Here is a 23,232-nt window from a genome sequence, read left to right as displayed (position 1 = left end):
GAGAGCCGAGCTACAGGTGCAATCAATCGGATGGGTATCTGTACAGAGACCGCACTAACGAATGGTTAATCGAAAGTGGGGTAGCTAGTTGCAGGGGCGGCAGTCTAGATGATTGACTGATATGGCCTTGTAATATTACTTAACACAGCTGTGTTGATACTGCAGCACGGCTGAAAGCAATGGGAAACTACAGCCGAAACTAACTACTCCCGAGGACATACAGCTCTCTCTGTATGAATGATGTACTAATGATGGCTTCCTCCCAAGTATAATATTCCTGAGGTAAAAATAGCCCCCCATTCGGATCTCAGGGTGGGAGCCAAACGAGAAGGGCCGATCAACAGGAAGATTGATACTGATGTTATGCGAGTCGAATCGTGGGATGTTAGAAGTTTGAATCGTTGTGGTAGATTAGAGAAGTAGTATAATTGGACAGTTCGGCCGCCACCTCCACCTCAGGCTCCCAGAGGCCACCTCCACCTCCACCTCAGCCAGAGGCCTCCCAGATGCCTCCTCCACCTCCACCTCAGCCAGAGGCCTCCCAGAGGTCTCCTCCACCTCCCGCGGGAAATTTGAATTTGTAAACAAAGCCACGTGCTTTTTGACAGCTGTCATCGACAACAACGCATCGCTAACCTCAGTACTGCCATCTTGACGGGCCTAAACCTCAGTAGTGCCAACTTAACCTCACTAGCGTGAGGTAAACAAAGCCACGTGCTTTTTGACAGCCACGTGCTTTTTTGACAGCTGTCATCCGCCATCTTTAAACCACAAAGCACTGTGCCGCCCTCTATCTCGCAGTAGCTGCAAAATTCGTCACCTGTCATCGGCAGTGCTGCCATCTTGACGGGTCTAAACCTTAGTGCTACCAACTTAACCTAACTAGCGCGAGGTAAACAAAGCCACGTGCAGCTGTCATCCGCCATCTTTAATCCATAGAGCACAGTGCTGCCCTCTTTAGCTACTTACCTTTGAAATGTGGTGGCGGATAATTTGAAAAATGCTTTTTGACAGCACCCATCTTGCATCGCAAACCTCAGTGCTGCCCTCTTTAGCTAGATACCTGTGGTAGCAGACAATTCCACGTGACAGCAGTCATCTTTAATCAAGAGAGCACAGTGCTACCCTCTATGTGGTGGCGGCAAATTCCACGTGCTCTTGTTTGGAAACAAACTCACGTGCTTTTTTTGACAGCTACCATCCACCATCTTTAATCAACAGAGCACAGTGCTGTACTCTTTAGCTAGATACCTTTGAAATGTGGTGGCGGCAATTTGAAAAATTCTATGTGCTCTTGTTGGGAAACAAAGCCACGTGCTTTTTTTGACAGCTGTCATCCGCCATCTTTAATCAATAGAGCACTGTGCTGCTATCATGCGGGCAATTTCGTTAGCTGTCATCCGCCATCTTTAATCCAGAGAGAACAGTGCTGCACTCTATGTGGTGGCGGTAAATTCTATGTGCTCTTGTTTGGAAACAAAGCCATGTGCTTTTTTGACAGCTGTCATCCGCCATCTTTAATCACCGTGCTGCCCGGTGGCGGCAAATTCCACGTGCTCTTGTTTGGCACTGCATTGCAATCAAACACTGTTTAGAAAAAAAATCTCTTCTCAACATGAGCTAGACAATAACATACTTACGAATCTGCTCATCACCTTCTTTCTTCTTCTATGAGTAATAAACAAAAACTCTATCTTGCAAATAAGGAGCGGGAGGAAGGTGATACCTAACCTAAAATAAAAGAATATGCTAATTCTACATTATTTATTTACATCTTGTATGTACAAGTTTTATCTTGAATCATTTTACCCCAGTGATGTTTGCGTACTTCTCGTTGCAATTCTTGAATGTACAAGTTTAAACTTGCCGTACTACACTCTCAGCGTACCTCTTTGTGATGTAAGACAGCGTAACGTAAGTACACACACCTCTAGCATAATGTTTATGTAAAGTAGTACTTATCAATACTACTATGCCCCCAGGCTAGCGTGTTGGTAGAATTTGGGATGACAAACCGTTTACAATCATCGCTATTAAGGGCTACCTTACTAATTAAATGAGTGTACAACTGGTGCTTCTTGCTTCTAATGACAGACATTTGCTTATGCAAAACAGGTGGATTACTTTTAATGCAATTGTTATAGTTTTCAAAACTTAGCTGATTCTGAACGACATTCTTTTTAACCCCTTCAATCTCTTTATTTGTAATTCATTTAAGAGTTTTATGCAATATGACTTGGATTTAGTACCTACAAATGAATCGATAATATTCCCAGCACATTCATCTTTCATTTTACCTAGAACCTTTTTGTTCACTAGCGGTAGATGATATTGATTATCTGCAGGATAGTTACTCGTATCAAACCTACCCAAGTCTGGCTTTATATCATTGTAATAGTCATCAGTTTTGATTTGATAAATAAACGAATCGGTATCTGTGTAGAGCAATTGCGCATTATGCGCGTACTTCTTCATCATATAATCGTAATGGAATTCATACATGAGTGTTTTAGCCAATTCAAGTACTGTGAAGCCGACGTAGGTAGGTTTGTCATACTTAACCTTGACACGATTCATCTGTATAATAACTAAATTCTCATGTATGATGGTGCAGCTGTGGAAATTTGGTTTACTTATTAAATAGTTAGCACCATACCTTTTCTTAATATTATCCCAGTTTGTAATCAATTTTACATCAACGCGTTTGTCAACATTCTCCATAGTCTTACCAAACACACTGTTATTCATGAGCTTGTAGAAATCTTTTTCAAACTCGTTAACCGCATTCGTTCTTAAATTATTGTTCAGATCGATATATGGCTTTAGCCACGGTGACTGATTAAATTCTAGTACGCGATGAATTTTGGATAACTTCAAACCATGCTGCAAACACTGTTTTAAATTTCGGTAATGAATGATATACTTAGATTTATCGCATAAATTAGCAATGAGCATTTTCGTCGTTGATGCAATGTACGGGGACTTCATATTTTCAGGGCAGAACGGTAGGTCATTATGAGAAGTGTGTAACTCTTTAGGATACTGTAAGTCAACTTCGAGGAAATAACCTTTACTAGCTTCATCGCCTAGGGCGTGTAGCTGTAAAGCATCAATTTCGCACTGCGTCAGCCAGCGGAAACCACTCACCGGTAGATGCTGACTCATCGCCCACCCATACTGATTATTAGCATCCAGATAAACGATATACTGAGATTCCTGACTAGAATCGAAACTCGGCATGTACTTATTATTAGCCCTCGAATATCGGCCGCTGCACTGACTCAGACCGCCTCGAATGGATGCTTTTATAAAGTGCACCATATCGATATCGGACAGCAGTTCCAAATTCACACGCGTGTATTTTAACATCGCGTCCCAACTTAACCCAGGTGCAGTAAAATACTGACATGGGTCAAGGCTGTAGGTGTTCATGCAAACACAGCGAAAATTTTCAAAAACATCAGCTAACAAAAGTACATCTGTCTTTAAATATAAATCGGAGTATTCACCCAGCGTTTGAATGTGGAACTGCTCCCAGATATGTTGTGCATGTAAATAGTCATCATCACTAATATCTGCTGAATTCAGCGAGCTGTAAAAGGATTGTTTCGATGGTAAGGCACGTTCTTCGAGGCGGTCTAAGCAGTCGAGATATTCGTAACAAAAAACACCCTTACGCCGAAGTAAATTAAACTGCGCTTCTTCAGGGAAAACGCGTCGAATTTCCGTAAATTGTTCAGGCTGTAAATGACTAGAAAGTTTATCGAGGCTACTCGCCATAAAGCGAAACGAGTCAAGGAATCTCAGTTTTATAGAATGCTCAGCATCTACTTTTACAGACTTTGCAAACGCAATGTACCGCTCTTTATTCTGAGGGATTATATCTACTTTTTCATCCGAAGCTCCAAATTGTGAAATGATGAAATGAGAGTCGTAACCAGATAAGTTATGAAAAATTACAGGGATAAATTTAGGAACTCTATACTTAAGATTACAGCTATAATGAGCGGCACATCTGTAGAAACCAGTTAAATGATCATGATCAAAAACTTTAGGGTCATTTTCGGAAAATTCCCCATCACAAATGCTACACTTTGTAGCACGTTCATGATCATTTAACTGAATTTCGGTGAGTGGCTTCATAGGAATATTACTATTCAGAATACGACCGAGACGAACTGCATCACTTTCAAGTCTTTCTAAAAATACTTTAGCAGCATCATGTCCTCGATACAGCTCTAACTTGTTAAGCGTACTATCGTAACTACACTTGATGTAATACGCGAAGCTATACGGGACATGCATGTGCGTAGTATTAGTGAAAGAGTTGTCAGGATTAGGTGAGCATGTGTTGCATGGCGTGAGGATGGCTTCAAAGTCTGCATAAATCACGAACGGTACCCACATCTGCTTGTGAAAATTTGTAATTTTTAAAACATTATTGCCTGTAGTAGGTATCTCTGTACGTACATGATTGCAGTCATTCTCGGAATGATTCGTTAACTGATCTTCATTTCTGAAATACTGCAAGCATCCATCACATAGCCACTTTTTACCATCATGTTTTGACAACTGACTGCCAACAAGTCTACTCAGATTTTTAATCCAGCAAAAGTGGCTATTCTCACTGTTTTCAATATAGAGTAAATTAACGTGAGAGGACCTACTACAGACTTTTTCTCTACACCATACACATTAATACTAATGTTATTTAGTTCCTCAAAGCGCTTAATATCCTTTATCTGCACAGGAAATTCTATACTATCGAAATTTAGCTGCGTTGAATAGTGTGGATACGATGATGTTCTATACGCTACATTCGATTTAGCAGGATTTAAAGCCGACATCACCGCCCATGCAAAACATGCTTCGTCATTGTTTTGGATGTTTACAACAGCTTCTTTTCGCTGAATCCATGTCGGCAGCTCGATGTGCGAAGATCCACGCATAGGATTGTACTTATTGATGTTAACTTCTAGATACATTATTTCAGCTAAAGCCCACCCTGATTCCTTTTCCTGAAATTCCTCGCTCTTAGTTGAAATAATGTTAGAGACATCCCTAAGTACATCACCAAAATTAGTCGACCCACTTATGACAAAATTCTTCGTATTAAATGATTTAATGTCCGTTATTTCGGATTCATCCGTGCTTTTAATGTACAAGGCGAAAAGTTCAAAATTAACTTTAAATAAACTATGATTGGACAAAGATTTAGCAAGAAGCTGTTGTACATCCGGTTGAACGCAATTTAAAAAGTTTGAAGTGCTCTGAAACTTTTGACTGGTGCGAATTCGGTAACTAGCAATCCTACTTTTAAATGCTGTATTAATTTCCTCGATGTTTGCGTTACTACCACTTCTACACGCATTATTTTTATGCGCATTACTCCGTAAGTGTCCCTGAAAATGTGAAGATGGTACATCAGTGTTACAGTGCTCGCAGTGAATAGTTTGAAGTTCATTTTTCCTAGGTTTTTTACTACTAGTACTTTCTACAGCTACATCAGTAGCTGCACGCTTTTTCCCTACTACTACCTGAGGGCAAGTAGATATTTGATGTACCTCTGCTAAGTGAGCCTGGTATTGCTCTACATTAACGAAGTACAGCCCGCAAACATCACATAAAGCAGATGTTATGCTAGGGTGTTTTGATTTCATATGGCGCATGAAGTTATCTCGCCTTGTAAACGATGCCTCACACTGCTCGCAGGTGAACGTAGACGCTTCTCCATGTTTGATTTGTAAATGCCGTGTAAGGGCATCTCTTCTTGTGAAAGTTATATCACACTGCGAGCAGGGAAACATCTGAAAAGAGAACAACCAATAGAGATTAGCCTAAAGTTGCGATGTTCAACCTATAGAGGTTGGACATGGCTGTGAGTTAGGCCTATAGCATGAGGATTGAAGAGAACGACTAAAGTTACGATGTTCGGAAGAAACCAAGTTTCAACCTGTTGAGGACAGACATAGCTACGTGTGCGTGTTTGAAATTATACCACGTCTATAGTATGAGGATTAAAGAGAACAACTATTTATGATTAGCTTAAAGTTACGATGTTCGGAAGAAACCAAGTTTAAGCCTGTTGAGGACGGACATAGCTATGTATGCGTGTTTGAAATTATACCACGTCTATAGTATGTAGATTAAAGAGAACAACTATTTATGATTAGCTTAAAGTTACAGAAGAAACCAAGTTTCAGCCTGTTGAGGGCGGACATAGCTATGTGTGCGTGTTTGAAATTATACCACGTCTATAGTATGTAGATTAAAGAGAACAACTATTTATGATTAGCTTAAAGTTACAGAAGAAACCAAGTTTCAGCCCGTTGAGGGCAGACATAGCTATGTGTACGTGTTTGAAATCATACCACGTCTATAGTATGTTGATTAAAGAGAACAACTATTTATGATTAGCTTAAAGTTACGATGTTCGGAAGAAACCAACTTTCAACCTGTTGAGGGCAGACATAGCTATGTGTGCGTGTTTGAAATTATACTACGTCTATAGTATGTAGATTAAAGAGAACAACTATTTATGATTAGCTTAAAGTTACAGAAGAAACCAAGTTTAAGCCTGTTGAGGACGGACATAGCTATGTGTACGTGTTTGAAATTATACCACGTCTATAGTATGTAGATTAAAGAGAACAACTATTTATGATTAGCTTAAAGTTACAGAAGAAACCAACTTTCAGCCCGTTGAGGGCAGACATAGCTATGTGTACGTGTTTGAAATCATACCACGTCTATAGTATGTAGATTAAAGAGAACAACTATTTATGATTAGCTTAAAGTTACAGAAGAAACCAAGTTTCAGCCCGTTGAGGGCAGACATAGCTATGTGTACGTGTTTGAAATCATACCACGTCTATAGTATGTTGATTAAAGAGAACAACTATTTATGATTAGCTTAAAGTTACGATGTTCGGAAGAAACCAACTTTCAACCTGTTGAGGGCAGACATAGCTATGTGTGCGTGTTTGAAATTATACTACGTCTATAGTATGTAGATTAAAGAGAACAACTATTTATCAATAGACTAAAGTTACGATGTTCGGAAGAAACCAAGTTTAAGCCTGTTGAGGACGGACATAGCTATGTACGCACCTCGTCTATAGTATGTAGGTTGAAGAGAACAATTATTTATGAATAGCTTAAAGTTACGGAAGAAACCAAGTTTAAGCCTGTTGAGGACGGACATAGCTATGTACGCACCTCGTCTATAGTATGTAGATTAAAGAGAACAACTATTTATGATTAGCTTAAAGTTACAGAAGAAACCAAGTTTCAGCCCGTTGAGGGCAGACATAGCTATGTGTACGTGTTTGAAATCATACCACGTCTATAGTATGTTGATTAAAGAGAACAACTATTTATGATTAGCTTAAAGTTACGATGTTCGGAAGAAACCAAGTTTAAGCCTGTTGAGGACGGACATAGCTATGTATGCGTGTTTGAAATTATACCACGTCTATAGTATGTAGATTAAAGAGAACAACTATTTATGATTAGCTTAAAGTTACAGAAGAAACCAAGTTTCAGCCTGTTGAGGGCGGACATAGCTATGTGTGCGTGTTTGAAATTATACCACGTCTATAGTATGTAGATTAAAGAGAACAACTATTTATGATTAGCTTAAAGTTACAGAAGAAACCAAGTTTCAGCCTGTTGAGGATGGACATAGCTATGTGTACGTGTTTGAAATTATACCACGTCTATAGTATGTAGATTAAAGAGAACAACTATTTATGATTAGCTTAAAGTTACAGAAGAAACGAACTTTCAGCCCGTTGAGGGCAGACATAGCTATGTGTACGTGTTTGAAATCATACCACGTCTATAGTATGTTGATTAAAGAGAACAACTATTTATGATTAGCTTAAAGTTACAGAAGAAACCAAGTTTAAGCCTGTTGAGGACGGACATAGCTATGTGTGCGTGTTTGAAATTATACCACGTCTATAGTATGTAGGTTGAAGAGAACAATTATTTATGAATAGCTTAAAGTTACAGAAGAAACCAAGTTTCAGCCTGTTGAGGGCAGACATAGCTATGTACGCACCTCGTCTATAGCGTGAGGATTAAAGAGAACAACTATTTATCAATAGACTAAAGTTACGATGTTTTAGAAGAAACCAAGTTTCAACGAATAGAGGTCAGACATACCTTAAAATCTTCGCGCTGCAAACTGTTACTCGGATGAATAAAATGCGTGCGTTCAAGCCTGGAACTTGAATGATAATATTCTGGTCGAATCTAAAAAGAAAAGAACAAACATATATGAATGCAGTGTAGGGTGTATCAGCTAGCCTAGTTATCTTTACAACTCAAAGTTCGAAAACATACCTTAAAAAAATGAATGTGCTGCAGACTGTTACTCGGATGAATAAAATGCGTACTTTCAAGCCTGTAACTCGAACGGTACCTAAAAAAGAAAAGAACAAACATATATGAATGTAGTGTAGGGTGTATCAGCTAGCCTAGTTATCTTTACAACTCAAAGTTCGAAAACATACCTTAAAAATGCATGTGCTGCAGACTGTTACTCGGATGAATAAAATGCGTACTTTCAAGCCTGTAACTCGAACGGTACCTAAAAAGAAAAGAACAAACATATATGAATGTAGATGTCTATTACCTAGCGTAGAAGTTGCTTTGCAGACAGTAACTAACAGTTCTAGCTTACCTTAAGATAAAGGCTGAAGAATAATATTCACAGCAGACAGTACTTAGACGGGAGATGTGTACGTGATAAACGCATACAGAGAACTGTGAGCACTTCACGCAGACTGCGGTGAGTAAATATGCTGCTTGTTACCAAGCGGATGTGAAAATCGCTGACAACTGCAGTACAGTCGGAACGAATGCAACAAGAGCACTCCTGTAGTCCCGCAGGCTGACGTATTTAAGCCGGAATCGAACCTCCTGTTGACGCCGAGGTGTCAGAATTTAAGAGTTCTGCAGTGGATCGAGCCTTGGAAAGTTAGCGCGCGATCCTCGACTTCTGGACTTAAACGGGAGGGTACTAAGCTACATCCGCGGTATTCCTTACCTGTAGGCACTTAAAGGTATTGGGCTAAAACTACATTTAGCTAGATCATGTAATGACGATCGCGCAGGCCCCTCGCCTAGCATTTACGGCTTCTAGTTCGAACCCGCTATCCCCGAAGTAGCGAGAATGATTGAAGAGTGTTTGAGGGTGATTCATTCGTCGGATGGAGGCGTTAAGCTATGTGCAGGCTTCTTCTAGTCGGGGTACGCGATTCAAATCCTGGCAACTTATACCGTCGGGAAGGGCATCCGGCTAGATCATGCAATGACGATCGCGCAGGTCCCTCGCCTAACATTTACGGCTTCCAGTTCGAACCCGCTATCTTCCGAAGTAGCGAGAATGATTGAAGAGTGTTTGAGGGTGATTCATTTGTTGGATGGAGGTGTTAAGCTGGCTTCTTCGGTAGGAGTAGGCTATGTCGGGATATCGATTTAAAATCCTAGCCAGGAAGGGCAACCGGCCGTATAAAGCTATGGTGTGAGGCGGGGTGTGCAAAAAGCTAGCTATAAGTAAGGGCTGTTGATGGGGACGTTAAACCTTGTGCAGACTCCTTCGAAAATGATTTTTTGAGTACAAGACTTGACGGTGATTCATTTGTCGGATGGAGGCAATAAGCCTTGTGCAGGCTTCTTCAGCGGGAGTAGGCTATGTGTCGGTACCGGGATATCTAGTTATAAAACCCGCTACAACAAATTTATCACGTATACTGCGATTTAAAATCCTAGTCAGGAAGGGCAGCCGGTCGTAAAACTATGGTGTGAGGCGGGGTGTGCAAGAAAGCCAGCATTAAGTAAGGGCTGTTGATGGGGACGTTAAACCTTGTGCAGACTCCTTCGAAAATGATTTTTTGAGTACAAGACTTGACGGTGATTCATTTGTCGGATGGAGACAATAAGCCTTGTGCAGGCTTCTTCAGCGGGAGTAGGCTATGTGTCGGTACCGGGATATCTAGTTATAAAACCCGCTACAACAAATTTATCACGTATACTGCGATTTAAAATCCTAGTCAGGAAGGGCAGCCGGTCGTAAAACTATGGTGTGAGGCGGGGTGTGCAAGAAAGCCAGCATTAAGTAAGGGCTGTTGATGGGGACGTTAAACCTTGTGCAGACTCCTTCGAAAATGATTTTTTGAGTACAAGACTTGACGGTGATTCATTTGTCGGATGGAGGCAATAAGCCTTGTGCAGGCTTCTTCAGCGGGAGTAGGCTATGTGTCGGTACCGGGATATCTAGTTATAAAACCCGCTACAACAAATTTATCACGTATACTGCGATTTAAAATCCTAGTCAGGAAGGGCAGCCGGTCGTAAAACTATGGTGTGAGGCGGGGTGTGCAAGAAAGCCAGCATTAAGTAAGGGCTGTTGATAGGAGGCGTTAAACTATGTGCAAGCTCCTTCACCAGGAGAAGCCTACATGCCGGTGCCGTGCAGGTTCTTTCGATAGGAGTAGGCACTGTGTGTGTTTTAACCTCTCCGTACAATCATGATATTTTACGTTAGGAACTTACATAGGCTAAATGCTACACATTCCGTGGCAGAGCCAGGAATCGAACTCGGACCTCCGAGGGCAGCAGCTAACTACTACACCACAGAGGAGGACTATTTCAGAATATTTTACAACCTTAATTAGTACTGCGTTTTAAGAGCTTACATGCTACTCGGCTAAGAAGACGTTCGAGAGTTACAAGCCGCTTATCAGCATGTAGTGTCCTCGTTCAAGGTCGAGCCGGAAGATACGTGTACAATTTCAGCTAACACACGCATTCCACACAACTCGCTCAGAATGACTGTGCCGATACTTCGAGGACTGTAGAACAAATCTATAGCCTACAGTATGCATGCCTCTCACCCGGTAGTCTCGGGTTCGATTCTCTTAGGGGTAAAAATGTGTTTAAATCACATGAATGTGTTGAGTTGTCCTTCCTGATGCAAAACTAGCAGTATCTAACCTCATACACCATAGTTTTACGACCGGTTGCCCTTCCTGACAACTCGGATTAAGAATCTGTTTTACAACGTCTAACACGGGGAATCGGGGATTTACAGCTAGATGCACTTCTTAGATTTTAAATCACGAACTATTGTTTTACGGCCGGATGCCCTTCCTGACTAAGATTTTAAATCGCAAGAATTTGTTTTTAAGACTAGTCACCCTCCCTGATGCAAAACTAGCAGTATCTAGCCTCATACACTATAGTTTTCGACCGGTTGCCCTTCCTGATGTCAAAGAACTCGGATTAAGAATCTGTCGAGAATCGAGGGATTTACAGCTTAAAGATGGCAGATGACAGCTGTCAGAAAAGCATATAGGTTTGTAAAGCACATAGAATTTACCACCACCACATAGAGTGTAGCACGGTGATTAAAGATGGTGGATGACAGCTGTCAAAAAAAAGCACATGGCTTTGTTTCCAAACAAGAGCACGTGGAATTTGCCGCCACCGGGCAGCACGGTGATTAAAGATGGCGGATGACAGCTGTCAAAAAAGCACATGGCTTTGTTTCCAAACAAGAGCACGTGGAATTTGCCGCCACCGGGCAGCACGGTGATTAAAGATGGCGGATGACAGCTGTCAAAGGTAAGTAGCTAAAGAGGGGACAGCACGGTGATTAAAGATGGCGGATGACAGCTGCACAATGCTTTGTTTCCAAACAAGAGCACGTGGAATTTGCCGCCACCGGGCAGCACGGTGATTAAAGATAGCGGATGACAGCTGTCAAAAAAGCACATGGCTTTGTTTCTACGTGGAATTTGCCGTCACCACATAGAGGGCAGCACTGTTCTCTCTGGATTAAAGATGGCGGATGACAGCTGTCAGAAAATAGCACGTGAATTTGTTTCCAAACAAGAGCACATAGAATTTACCGCCACCACATAGAGTGCAGCACTGTTCTCTCTGGATTAAAGATGGCGGATGACAGCTAACGAAATTGCCCGCATGATAGCAGCACAGTGCTCTATTGATTAAAGATGGCGGATGACAGCTGTCAAAAAAAGCACGTGGCTTTGTTTCCCAACAAGAGCACATAGAATTTTTCAAATTGCCGCCACCACATTTCAAAGGTATCTAGCTAAAGAGTACAGCACTGTGCTCTGTTGATTAAAGATGGTGGATGGTAGCTGTCAAAAAAAGCACGTGAGTTTGTTTCCAAACAAGAGCACGTGGAATTTGCCGCCACCACATAGAGGGTAGCACTGTGCTCTCTTGATTAAAGATGACTGCTGTCACGTGGAATTGTCTGCTACCACAGGTATCTAGCTAAAGAGGGCAGCACTGAGGTTTGCGATGCAAGATGGGTGCTGTCAAAAAGCATTTTTCAAATTATCCGCCACCACATTTCAAAGGTAAGTAGCTAAAGAGGGCAGCACTGTGCTCTATGGATTAAAGATGGCGGATGACAGCTGCACGTGGCTTTGTTTACCTCGCGCTAGTTAGGTTAAGTTGGTAGCACTAAGGTTTAGACCCGTCAAGATGGCAGCACTGCCGATGACAGGTGACGAATTTTGCAGCTACTGCGAGATAGAGGGCGGCACAGTGCTTTGTGGTTTAAAGATGGCGGATGACAGCTGTCAAAAAAGCACGTGGCTGTCAAAAAGCACGTGGCTTTGTTTACCTCACGCTAGTGAGGTTAAGTTGGCACTACTGAGGTTTAGGCCCGTCAAGATGGCAGTACTGAGGTTAGCGATGCGTTGTTGTCGATGACAGCTGTCAAAAAGCACGTGGCTTTGTTTACAAATTCAAATTTCCCGCGGGAGGTGGAGGAGACCTCTGGGAGGCCTCTGGCTGAGGTGGAGGTGGAGGAGGCATCTGGGAGGCCTCTGGCTGAGGTGGAGGTGGAGGTGGCCTCTGGGAGCCTGAGGTGGAGGTGGCGGCCGAACTGTCCAATTATACTACTTAGAGAACCTGAAAATGGAGAAAAAACTCGTGTCTCATCCGGAGGTGATTCAGCTCTTTTCAGGCACACCCCCAATTGTGGTGATCTGCATGTACTATTTCAACCACATACAAGCCCTCCTGACATTCTTAAATTTATGGTAGTACTGCGATTCGAACCCGGGCCCCCGAAGACGGCAGTTAAAACACTAACCGTTACGTTACGGAGACGGACAAAAGGAATAGATAAAGTTAGATGTAGTTTTTATAAGTGAAGAGGAAGAGCAGGATTTTTGGTCAGGCGACTACCGAATTGTCAACAAAAATCAAACAGGGAACATGAAGGAGTTGGTTCAATAGTGAGTAAGAAAATAGGGCAACGGGTTAGCTACCACGACCAGCACAGTGAACGAATTATTACTGTAAAGGTAAATACCAAGCCTATGCCCACCACAACTGTGCAGGAGTTTATACGTACCAGTTCAGCCGATCATGACGAAATCGTAGGAATATACGAAGAGACAGAATATTTAATACAATATGTGAAAGTTGACGGGAATCTAATTGTGATGGGCGACTGGAATGTAGTGTTAAGCCAAACAAGAGAAGGTAATACGGTATGAGAATACGGATTGGGACAAAGGAATGAAAGAGGGAGTCGGCTGGTTGAATTATGCTCCGATCATAATTTAGTCTTTTCTTATACTTCGTTCAAACACCACAAAAGACGGCTGTAAACGTGGACGAGACCTGGAGACACTGGAAAGTATCAATAGACTTAATTATGATTAGGCTGAGATTCAGGAACAAGGTGTTACATTGCAAGACGTGGACTCTGGCCACAACTTGTTTGTCATGAAATGCCATCTGAAGTTGGAGAAATTGATGAAAGAAAGGAGTTAAAGGAGATGCGATCAGGACAGGTTGAAGGAAAAGAGTGTGAGGGATTGTTTCATGGAACATGTAATACAAGAATTAAATGAAAACGCTGAAAAAAACAATCGAGGAAGAATGGACAGTCGTGAAGAATGAGGTCAGTAGCGCTGCTGAAGAAATGTTACGAAGGGGTGGAAGTTCAAATAAGAATTAATGGATAACTCAGGAGATACTAGACCTGACTGATTAACGACGAAAATACAAGAATGCAAAGCATGAGCAGGGCAGAAAACAATACAGGCGAATAAGAATGAAGTAGATAAAAAGTACAAGACAGGTAAGGAATAATGACTGAAAGAGAAGTAAAAAGGTGTTGAATGTTGTATGGTCCTAGGAAAGGTAGATAACGCATACAGGAAAATCAAGGAAACCTTTGCAGAGCGTAAAACGAGGTGTATGAATATGAAGAGCTCAGATAGGGAACCATTTCCAGGCAAAGAAAGCAAGGAAGAAAGATGGGAAGAAGTATCCAACAGTTGTATCAAATAAACAAGCAGATGATATGATTCTGGAACAAGAAGAGGCTGTTCATGCTGATGAAATGGGTGACCCAATTTTGAGCTCAGAATTCGATAGAGTATTGAGACACTTATATAGGAACAAGGCACCTGGAATTCATGAAATACCCTCAGAATTACAGACTACCTCAGGAGTAACTAGCATGGCGTGGTTATTCGATTTAGCGTGTAAGATGTATGATACAGGAGGAGTCTCATTCGATCTTCGGCAGAATGTTGTGACACCTATTCCCAAGAAAGCCGGTGCTGACAAGTGTGAAAACTACCACACTATTAGTTTAGTATCTCACGCCTGCAAAATCTTAACAAGTATTATTGAGAGTAGAGTGGAAATATAAGTTGAAACTGAGTTGAGAGATGATCAATTTGGCTTCAGAAGAAATCTAGGGTCCGCCTCTCTGGTGTATTGGTTAGTGTGATTAGCTGCTACCCCCGGAGGCCCGGGTTCGATTCCCGGCTCTGCCACGTAATTAGAAAAGTGGTACGAGGCCTGGAACGAGGTTCACTCAGACTCGGGAGGTCAACTGAGTAGAGGTGGGTTCGATTCCCACCTCAGCCATCCTGGAAGTGGTTTCCCACTTCTCCTCCAGGAAAAAGCAGGGATGGTACCTAACTTAAGGCCACGGCCGCTTCCTTCCCTCTTCCTTGTCTATCCCTTCCAATCTTCCCATCCCCCACCAAAGCTCCTCTTCAGCATAGCAGGTGAGGCCACCTGGGCGAGGTTCTGGTCATTCTCCCCAGTTGTATTCCACGACCCAATGTCTCACGCTCCAGAACACTGACCTTGAGGCCGTAGAGGTGGGATCCCTCGCTGAGTCCGAGGGGAAAACCAACCCTGGAGGGTAAGCAGAGTAAATAAGTAATAAAAAACATAACACAAACGAAAGAATTTAGTCTGGTGAAAGTAAAGTTGGTATTATCTCACGTTGAAATTACAATTACAATATATATATTTTACAATTGGCATTACGTCGCACCGGCACAGATAGGACTTACGGTGACGATGGGCCAGCAAAGGGCCAGGCGTGGGAAGAAAGCGGCCGTGGCCTTAATTAAGTACAGCCCCATCATTTGCCTGGTATGAAAATGGGAAACCACGGAAAACCATTTTCAGAGCTGCCAACAGTGAGATTCGAAACCACTGCCTCCCCGGGTGCAAGCTCACAGGTACGTGCCCCTATCATCACGGCCAGCTCGCCCGGTACAATTAAATAGAAGTACGGCAGGATTATGCAATTAAAATAATTTCACATTTGAATACACACTAACAGATACTAAAGAGACTGCCAGACTGACGAATGCGCGCGGCAGGCGGGTGAATGATAACTCAGTGCCCACGACTTTGGCAAAAAAAAAAATATATATATATGTACCCCTACTACCCTTCCTCATAGCACATGCAAAGTCTCCACTACTTGCCGTAGCACTATACACATCGGTTAGCCGCGACGAACAGCATTTTGTGCGTATTTCCACCAATAAATCTGTTAATAATTAAAGAAATAAAGCACATAAGACAAACGAGGCTTGTACAAATAGCTTTTTTATGTAATTCCTAGTTCCAGCTGGATAAAGAGGAATGAAAATGCAATGTTTACGCCACAAAGTGGGGGGGGGTTACTGTCTCTCCTCGCCCCACCCCCTAATCGCCACTGCTGTTTGTAAACACGCCAAAGTTGCAGGAAAGGAAATTTAATAACTTATTTATTTATACACGTGTAGACATTCCACTCGATAAAAGAGTTGCTTGTATGAAACAAAAACTAATACTGTTCGGCGGAATACGTGTGTAGAAGGCATACGTCTGTTTGGAGCTTCGATTGCACTCCGACCAAGTTGTCGAGTTAAAATAATATCTGTGTATTCGTCACTGCTGAACACACTAGCCATTGCCGATATGCAGACAGCAAACATAGTGCGGCTGTACCATACACCAGCCTAGAACTATGCGGTGGGAAACGAGGTTTACTAATGCAAGGGGTGCATTAGACCGGTAGTGCTGAGTAACATGCTGCGGGCGACAGGCCGGTTCTTTACTCTTCATATTCTGACGTAACCTGCCCGCTGGCAGTAGTGCCCCTGTGAAAATCAATTGGTAGATATCCCATTCATTATTTGTGCATGCGGGAGATTTATTTGTAGAAAGTACGGCGTTTGAGAGCCACCCGGTGTAGTATATATATATATATAAAATAAGAGTTTTGTCTGCACATTGCTCAGAATTTAAAAGGAATGGTAATTCTCTACCGGTCATGCCCACAGCAACAAGGAAATGCACTTTTTTATTTTCCTTACTGTCTGTCTGTCTGTCTGTCTGTCTGTCTGTCTGTCTGTCTGTCTGTCTGTCCGCGCATCACGAGAAAACGATTGAACAGAATTTAATGAAAATCGGTATGTAAAGTCGGGGAATAAGGAGCTACAATCTAGGCTATAAATAATATTATAAGATGCCCTAATAACACAGAGTCGGAAGAAAACTAAATGTGAAGGCCTACAATAGAGAAAGCTCATAAAACTGATCAACAATAACATTACATTGACCATTGTTTTTTTATGATGTGATTTGTGGCTTCAGTTGCCACTCATCTCTGATAGATGGGATTACTGCTGAATACCGAGTATAACACATGCCTGTGTATAGACAGGAAGTAGCTGGGGAGTTAGATCTCCCTCTTCTTCCGCATGCCATTCCTCTGATTCATAAATTTTCCGATACTACTGTTAAATAACACACTGGTTCATCATAGCATTCCAGCTACTCAAGTCCTACTCTGAGGCACTGATTGGAATGAGCAGTGTGCACATTTAATGGAATAATGGCAGAGAAGTGTTCACGGCTCTCTGCAGCCTGGTCATTCAGGCACTGGAACTTTGGACTCTTAGATCGACATCGTAGTACTGTTCGTTAAAAGTGAGAAAATGCTGTTTTTCATTTGATCGAGTAATTTATATGATAACATTGTTTTAATCACTATATTCCTACTGACGTCATTGTAATGACCTATGTTGACTTCATTTGGAAAAATCATGAAGACAGTCTTTCTGAGAATTCCGTAGCGAAGCACGAGTACATCAGCTTGTAATATATAAAATTGCTGTTTATATCAAATATCCAATATTTTGTATAATGCGGAAAATTGTCTAATTAAAAAAATGGTCCCATTCGATTCCTCTTTGAGCACGTTTTACTGGACTTGGAATCCTACTTTCTGCACAATATGTTCACCCGAATTCAAAGGAGACCCCCGAGCTCGATTCCCTGCCAGATCAGGTATATTTACATGGTTCTGAGGGCTGGTTCGCGGTCCACTTAGCCTACGCGATTGCATTAACAGATGGTGAGGTACCTCTCCGGTCTAAAAAGTCAAGAATATGATTTGACGTACTGACCACGTGACGCCTTGAGGCCTTTAGACTCAGCAATGGCTGCTTGGCAGGCCAAGGCCCTTCGGACCTGTTACACCATTGGGTTTACTTTCTCTTTCAAACAAGGGGATATTGAAAGAAAGTCATCCTCTGAGGCGGCCAATTTTTGTGAAGTTCGCTTTGTAAAGAAAAAAATCCAGAAACGGTAGAACTCCATTTATCCGAACTCCGGTGTCCGAATCCCCTCAAATCCGGACTGTTATCAGGAAATGATTCACACCTTGCTGCTCGTAAACAAGTTTCTCCGTTAAAGCAATTAACTTTGATGGACAATTTCAAGTAAATTATTTTACAAATTGAGTGTGACTAAAGCCAATTGTTCGATAACACCATGGTACTAAAATGTTCGAAGTTTTTACTGCAGTGTTACAATGTGATTCCGATTAGCTGCAATGTTGCAAAAACCAATAAAATATTATTTTAGCACACATTCTGCATTCCGTTTCAAAAAGCCGTATTCAATGACTAATGGCATATTATTCGAACCCAAATTAACCCTCCAAAGTCATATTGAATGAACAGATAACAGAATTTATAAACTGGTAAAATGCTAGGGCAATTGGTTGAGTGGGTGGATTGATTTCTAGAAAATAGAACTCAGAGATTTAGAGTAGGTGAAGCGTTATCTGACCCTATAATTATTCAGAGGGGTCCCGCAGGGCACTATTCTTGGTCCCTTATATTTTGTTATATACATAAATGATATGAGTAAAGTTCTAGAATCACAGATAAGGATATTTGCAGATGATGTTATATCATACCGTATAAAGTAATAAGTGAATGCAGGATTGTGAGCTACTGCAGGAGGACTTAAGCACTGTAGTGAGATGGACAGCAGACAGTGGTATGAAAAGTCAAGCTGTAAGTTCCACCAACAGGAAAAGTCCTCTCGGTTTTAATTATTCTGTCGATGTAGTGCCTCATGAGAATCACTGTAAGTACCTAGATTTTAATATAACGAGTGATCTTCATTGGGGTAATTATATTAACAAGGTTGTAAATAAAGGTTACAGTTGTCTTCACATGGTTATGAGAGTATTTATGGGTTGTAGTAGGGATGTAAAGGAGATTATTAGAGTATTTAGGGGTTGTAGTAGGGATGTAAAGGAGATTATTAGAGTATTTATGGGTTGTAGTAGGGATGTAAAGGAGATTATTAGAGTATTTATGGGTTGTAGTAGGGATGTAAAGGAGATTATTAGAGTATTTAGGGGTTGTAGTAGGGATGTAAAGGAGATTATTAGAGTATTTATGGGTTGTAGTAGGGATGTAAAGGAGATTATTAGAGTATTTATGGGTTGTAGTAGGGATGTAAAGGAGATTATTAGAGTATTTATGGGTTGTAGTAGGGATGTAAAGGAGATTATTAGAGTATTTAGGGGTTGTAGTAGGGATGTAAAGGAGATTATTAGAGTATTTAGGGGTTGTAGTAGGGATGTAAAGGAGATTATTAGAGTATTTAGGGGTTGTAGTAGGGATGTAAAGGAGATTATTAGAGTATTTAGGGGTTGTAGTAGGGATGTAAAGGAGATTATTAGAGTATTTAGGGGTTGTAGTAGGGCTGTAAAGGAGATTATTAGAGTATTTAGGGGTTGTAGTAGGGATGTAAAGGAGATTATTAGAGTATTTAGGGGTTGTAGTAGGGCTGTAAAGGAGATTATTAGAGTATTTAGGGGTTGTAGTAGGGATGTAAAGGAGATTATTAGAGTATTTAGGGGTTGTAGTAGGGATGTAAAGGAGATTATTAGAGTATTTAGGGGTTGTAGTAGGGATATAAAGGAGATTATTAGAGTATTTAGGGGTTGTAGTAGGGCTGTAAAGGAGATTATTAGAGTATTTAGGGGTTGTAGTAGGGATGTAAAGGAGATTATTAGAGTATTTAGGGGTTGTAGTAGGGATGTAAAGGAGATTATTAGAGTATTTAGGGGTTGTAGTAGGGATGTAAAGGAGATTATTAGAGTATTTAGGGGTTGTAGTAGGGCTGTAAAGGAGATTATTAGAGTATTTAGGGGTTGTAGTAGGGATGTAAAGGAGATTATTAGAGTATTTAGGGGTTGTAGTAGGGATGTAAAGGAGATTATTAGAGTATTTAGGGGTTGTAGTAGGGATGTAAAGGAGATTATTAGAGTATTTAGGGGTTGTAGTAGGGCTGTAAAGGAGATTATTAGAGTATTTAGGGGTTGTAGTAGGGATGTAAAGGAGATTATTAGAGTATTTAGGGGTTGTAGTAGGGATGTAAAGGAGATTATTAGAGTATTTAGGGGTTGTAGTAGGGATGTAAAGGAGATTATTAGAGTATTTAGGGGTTGTAGTAGGGATATAAAGGAGAGGCCGTATATGTTTCTGGTAGGACCACAGTTAGAGTATGGCTTCAGTGTATGGTACCATCACCAGGACTATTTGATTTGAGAACAGGGAAAAATTCAAGGGAAAGGAGTACGATTTATTCTGGGTGATTTCCGACAAAGCAAGGGCTGAGAAGACTTGGGAGTAATAAGACGAGATGCTCGACTATGTGGTATGTTTCAAGCTGTCAGTAGTGAGTTGGCGTGGAATGACATAAGTAGAAGAATAAGCTTGAGTGGAACTTTTAAATGTAGGAAAGAACATAATATGAGGATAATTTTGAAATTCAAGAGAACAGATTGGGGCAAACATTCACTTACAGGACGAGGACATAGGGATTGGAGTAAATTATCAAGGGAAATGTCCGACAAATTTCCAAGTTCGTTGAAAGTATTTAAGGAAAAGCTGGGTAAACAATTGATAGGTAATCTGCCCCTTGGGCGATCACCCTAAATGCAGATCGTTGATTGATTGATTGATTGATTGATTGATTGATTGATTGATTGATTGATTGATTGATTGATTGATTGATTGATTGATTGATTGATTGATTGATTGATTGATTTGTCACGCGTAATGTAAAACCATTTAATGGAAGAACAAAAATTAATACGCTCTACAAAACATTAGCGTGCTCTAGATTTGAATACCCTACAGTTATACGGAACTCATGTAACAATAAAGGTATCGAAATAATAGAAAAAGTCCAGAAACGTTTCCTAAAATTTCTATACGTGAGAAAATGTGGTGATATCCATTTCAAGTCTCTTAAATCCCGTAAGGATTTATGATATTTATGTACACAGTTGTAAATAGCACCTTTGAGAAATCGTATTTTTTTCTTTCCATGCCCACCATCGATAACACGAGTTTCATTTGCGTTCTACTGTGAAAATATCAAAACAGTCAGTCACAATAACTCACCACTTTACATAACATGCTATAAGTAGAGCCATGAACAATATGCAGGTAGGTTTCGGCTGCAAAATGTAAAATGTACTCATGACTTAGGCACTAAAAATGTTTCAGTTTTGATTATACAGTCACTATCTATTACCCGCGGCTAATCTCGCGTGAATTTAGTAATTTGATAAAAGTAATCGTTCCTCGGTACTGTACTAACAAGGGAACATCGGCAATGGGTAACTTGGAAAACACATTGAGGTACACGTAAAAATGATGTCGGCATCAATTTTGGGTGCCAACATTCATTAGGGCGTTAACTAAGGGGCCTAAAAGTTGCGACATTTCAAATTCCGCGCGATCAGCGATGAATACCTGCTGGCCAATGCTATGCTGGCACACTGTGTAGCTGGAGACACGCCTCTGCACCTCCTCCCCTCCTGCTCCAATTGGTTCGCCACCGCACGTCCCCCTTCTCCCTTGCCGGCCGCTTAGCTGTCGAAGAGAACCGGTTCTACACTTTGTGTACTCTATCAGCCGTCCTCATATCTCTCCTTTGTAATTTCCACGTTGTATTAGTCAGTTTACTTTTGCTGAAATGTTTATGAAAACGTTTGCACCGGGTGAGTTGGCCTTGCGGTTAGAGGCGCGCGGCTGTGAGTTGCATCCGGGGGATAGTGGGTTCGAATCCCACTGTCGGCAGCCCTGAAGATGGTTTTCCGTAGTTTCCCATTTTCACACCAGGCAAATGCATGGGTTGTACCTTAATTAAGGCCACAGCCGCTTCCTTCCAACTCCTAGGCCTTTCCTATCCCATCGTCGCCATAAGACCTATCTGTGTCGGTGCGACGTAAAGCAATTCGCAAAAAAAAAGTATGGTTCCTGTTGTTAATTGTGTTTTGTTTCGGTTTTCTTTTCTCTATTTTTTAATGTTTCGAATAGGCCAAAGATTGTTTTTGTTTACTATCAGTTATTGACGGGGAGTTTGCCCGATGTAATTGTTACGGAGTCATTTATTGTGTTGCCTTGTAATTGTTTTTTGTTGTACCAGTTCGTACAATACCCATTTAACTGTTTGCATATGTAACTGCCATTATACCCAGAAGACTGTAGTGTGATGCTTTAATATCGGTGCTTGTTGAATACACAGACCTTCGTCAGCTATAACGCAAAAGTACCGGTACAGTAAGACTACAGTTCTGCCTCTGATTACTGTATATCTATTGCATATATAAATGCACATCTTTTTTATGTTTCAAGGCTTTTCTTATTACGTCAAACTTTAGTACATTTCATGTCATACTCATATCGAAGTTGCCTATGCATTAAATTAATTTATATTCGACAACCATTGCTGCAATTGAAATGTGTTGTGCCTGTCACTGCGAAACATAAATAAATCGTTCAGTACAAGCACAAATGAAAACATTCTACCTATAGGCCTATTCCTTATACCAGAGCACGCAATACGGAAAATACCAGTAGTTTCAAATTCGGAGTTTATAATTGTTGTTGTTGTCGTCCGCGATGTCGTTTCGTTATGACACAACTGGTAGCGTACACAAAATGGTCGGGGGAGGAGGGGAGGGGTCATAAAAAGAAGATCGGGACCTATAACCAGGTTTCGATATCCCGAGGTACCGAATCTCATTACATTCATTGAGATCCTCTATCCGGGCACGTAATTTCTGTACATAAAAATGTATTTAACATTGTTTAAAGGTGGGAGATGTATTTAGTGGTGAGTGATTTAATTTAATTAATTCCATATGTATGTCCACTCTAATGGACACTATCGACAGCTTTAAGGCGTTTTAGAAGTAAATAATAATTTAAGCGTAGGTAGGACGTGGTATCCTCTCCTACGTTTGACCTCGCCCGGTGGTACTTAACTCGAAGTTGTACCCGCGAATGTGACAATTCACCGGAATGAGCAGGAATGAAAATATAACATTTGAATAAAACATGGGTATATTAGTGTAGGTTATTTATTATCATTATGTGTGAAACGGAACGTAATTTAAAGAATTTCAATAATTACAGTATGAAAAGAAGCAGTCGGTCCCGTTGAACATCTAAGCAGCCGGCAAGCGCGGGGAGAAGGGGAACGTGCTATGGCGAACCAATTGGAGCGGGGAGGGAAGAAGGTGCAGAGGCGTGTCTCCAGCTACGC

At 41.2% G+C, this 23,232-nt stretch overlaps 1 protein-coding gene across 1 annotated transcript in view; it reads left to right on the top strand.

The window, feature by feature from the left end:
- Positions 1 to 14,368: 14,368 nt before the first annotated feature.
- Positions 14,369 to 23,232, top strand: part of LOC136872317 (trehalase-like) — a 139,661-nt gene continuing 130,797 nt past the window's right edge. Inside the window, exon 1 of the mRNA XM_068227435.1 lies at positions 14,369 to 14,637. Within this exon, the coding sequence (XP_068083536.1) occupies positions 14,369 to 14,637 (269 nt within the window). The remainder of the gene's footprint in view (positions 14,638 to 23,232) is intronic.

This window comes from Anabrus simplex, chromosome 4 (assembly GCF_040414725.1).
Source record: "Anabrus simplex isolate iqAnaSimp1 chromosome 4, ASM4041472v1, whole genome shotgun sequence".
Lineage (NCBI taxonomy): Eukaryota > Metazoa > Arthropoda > Insecta > Orthoptera > Tettigoniidae > Anabrus > Anabrus simplex.
Note: the sequence above shows the minus strand (reverse complement) of the source record. Positions and strands in the feature narration are given on the sequence as shown.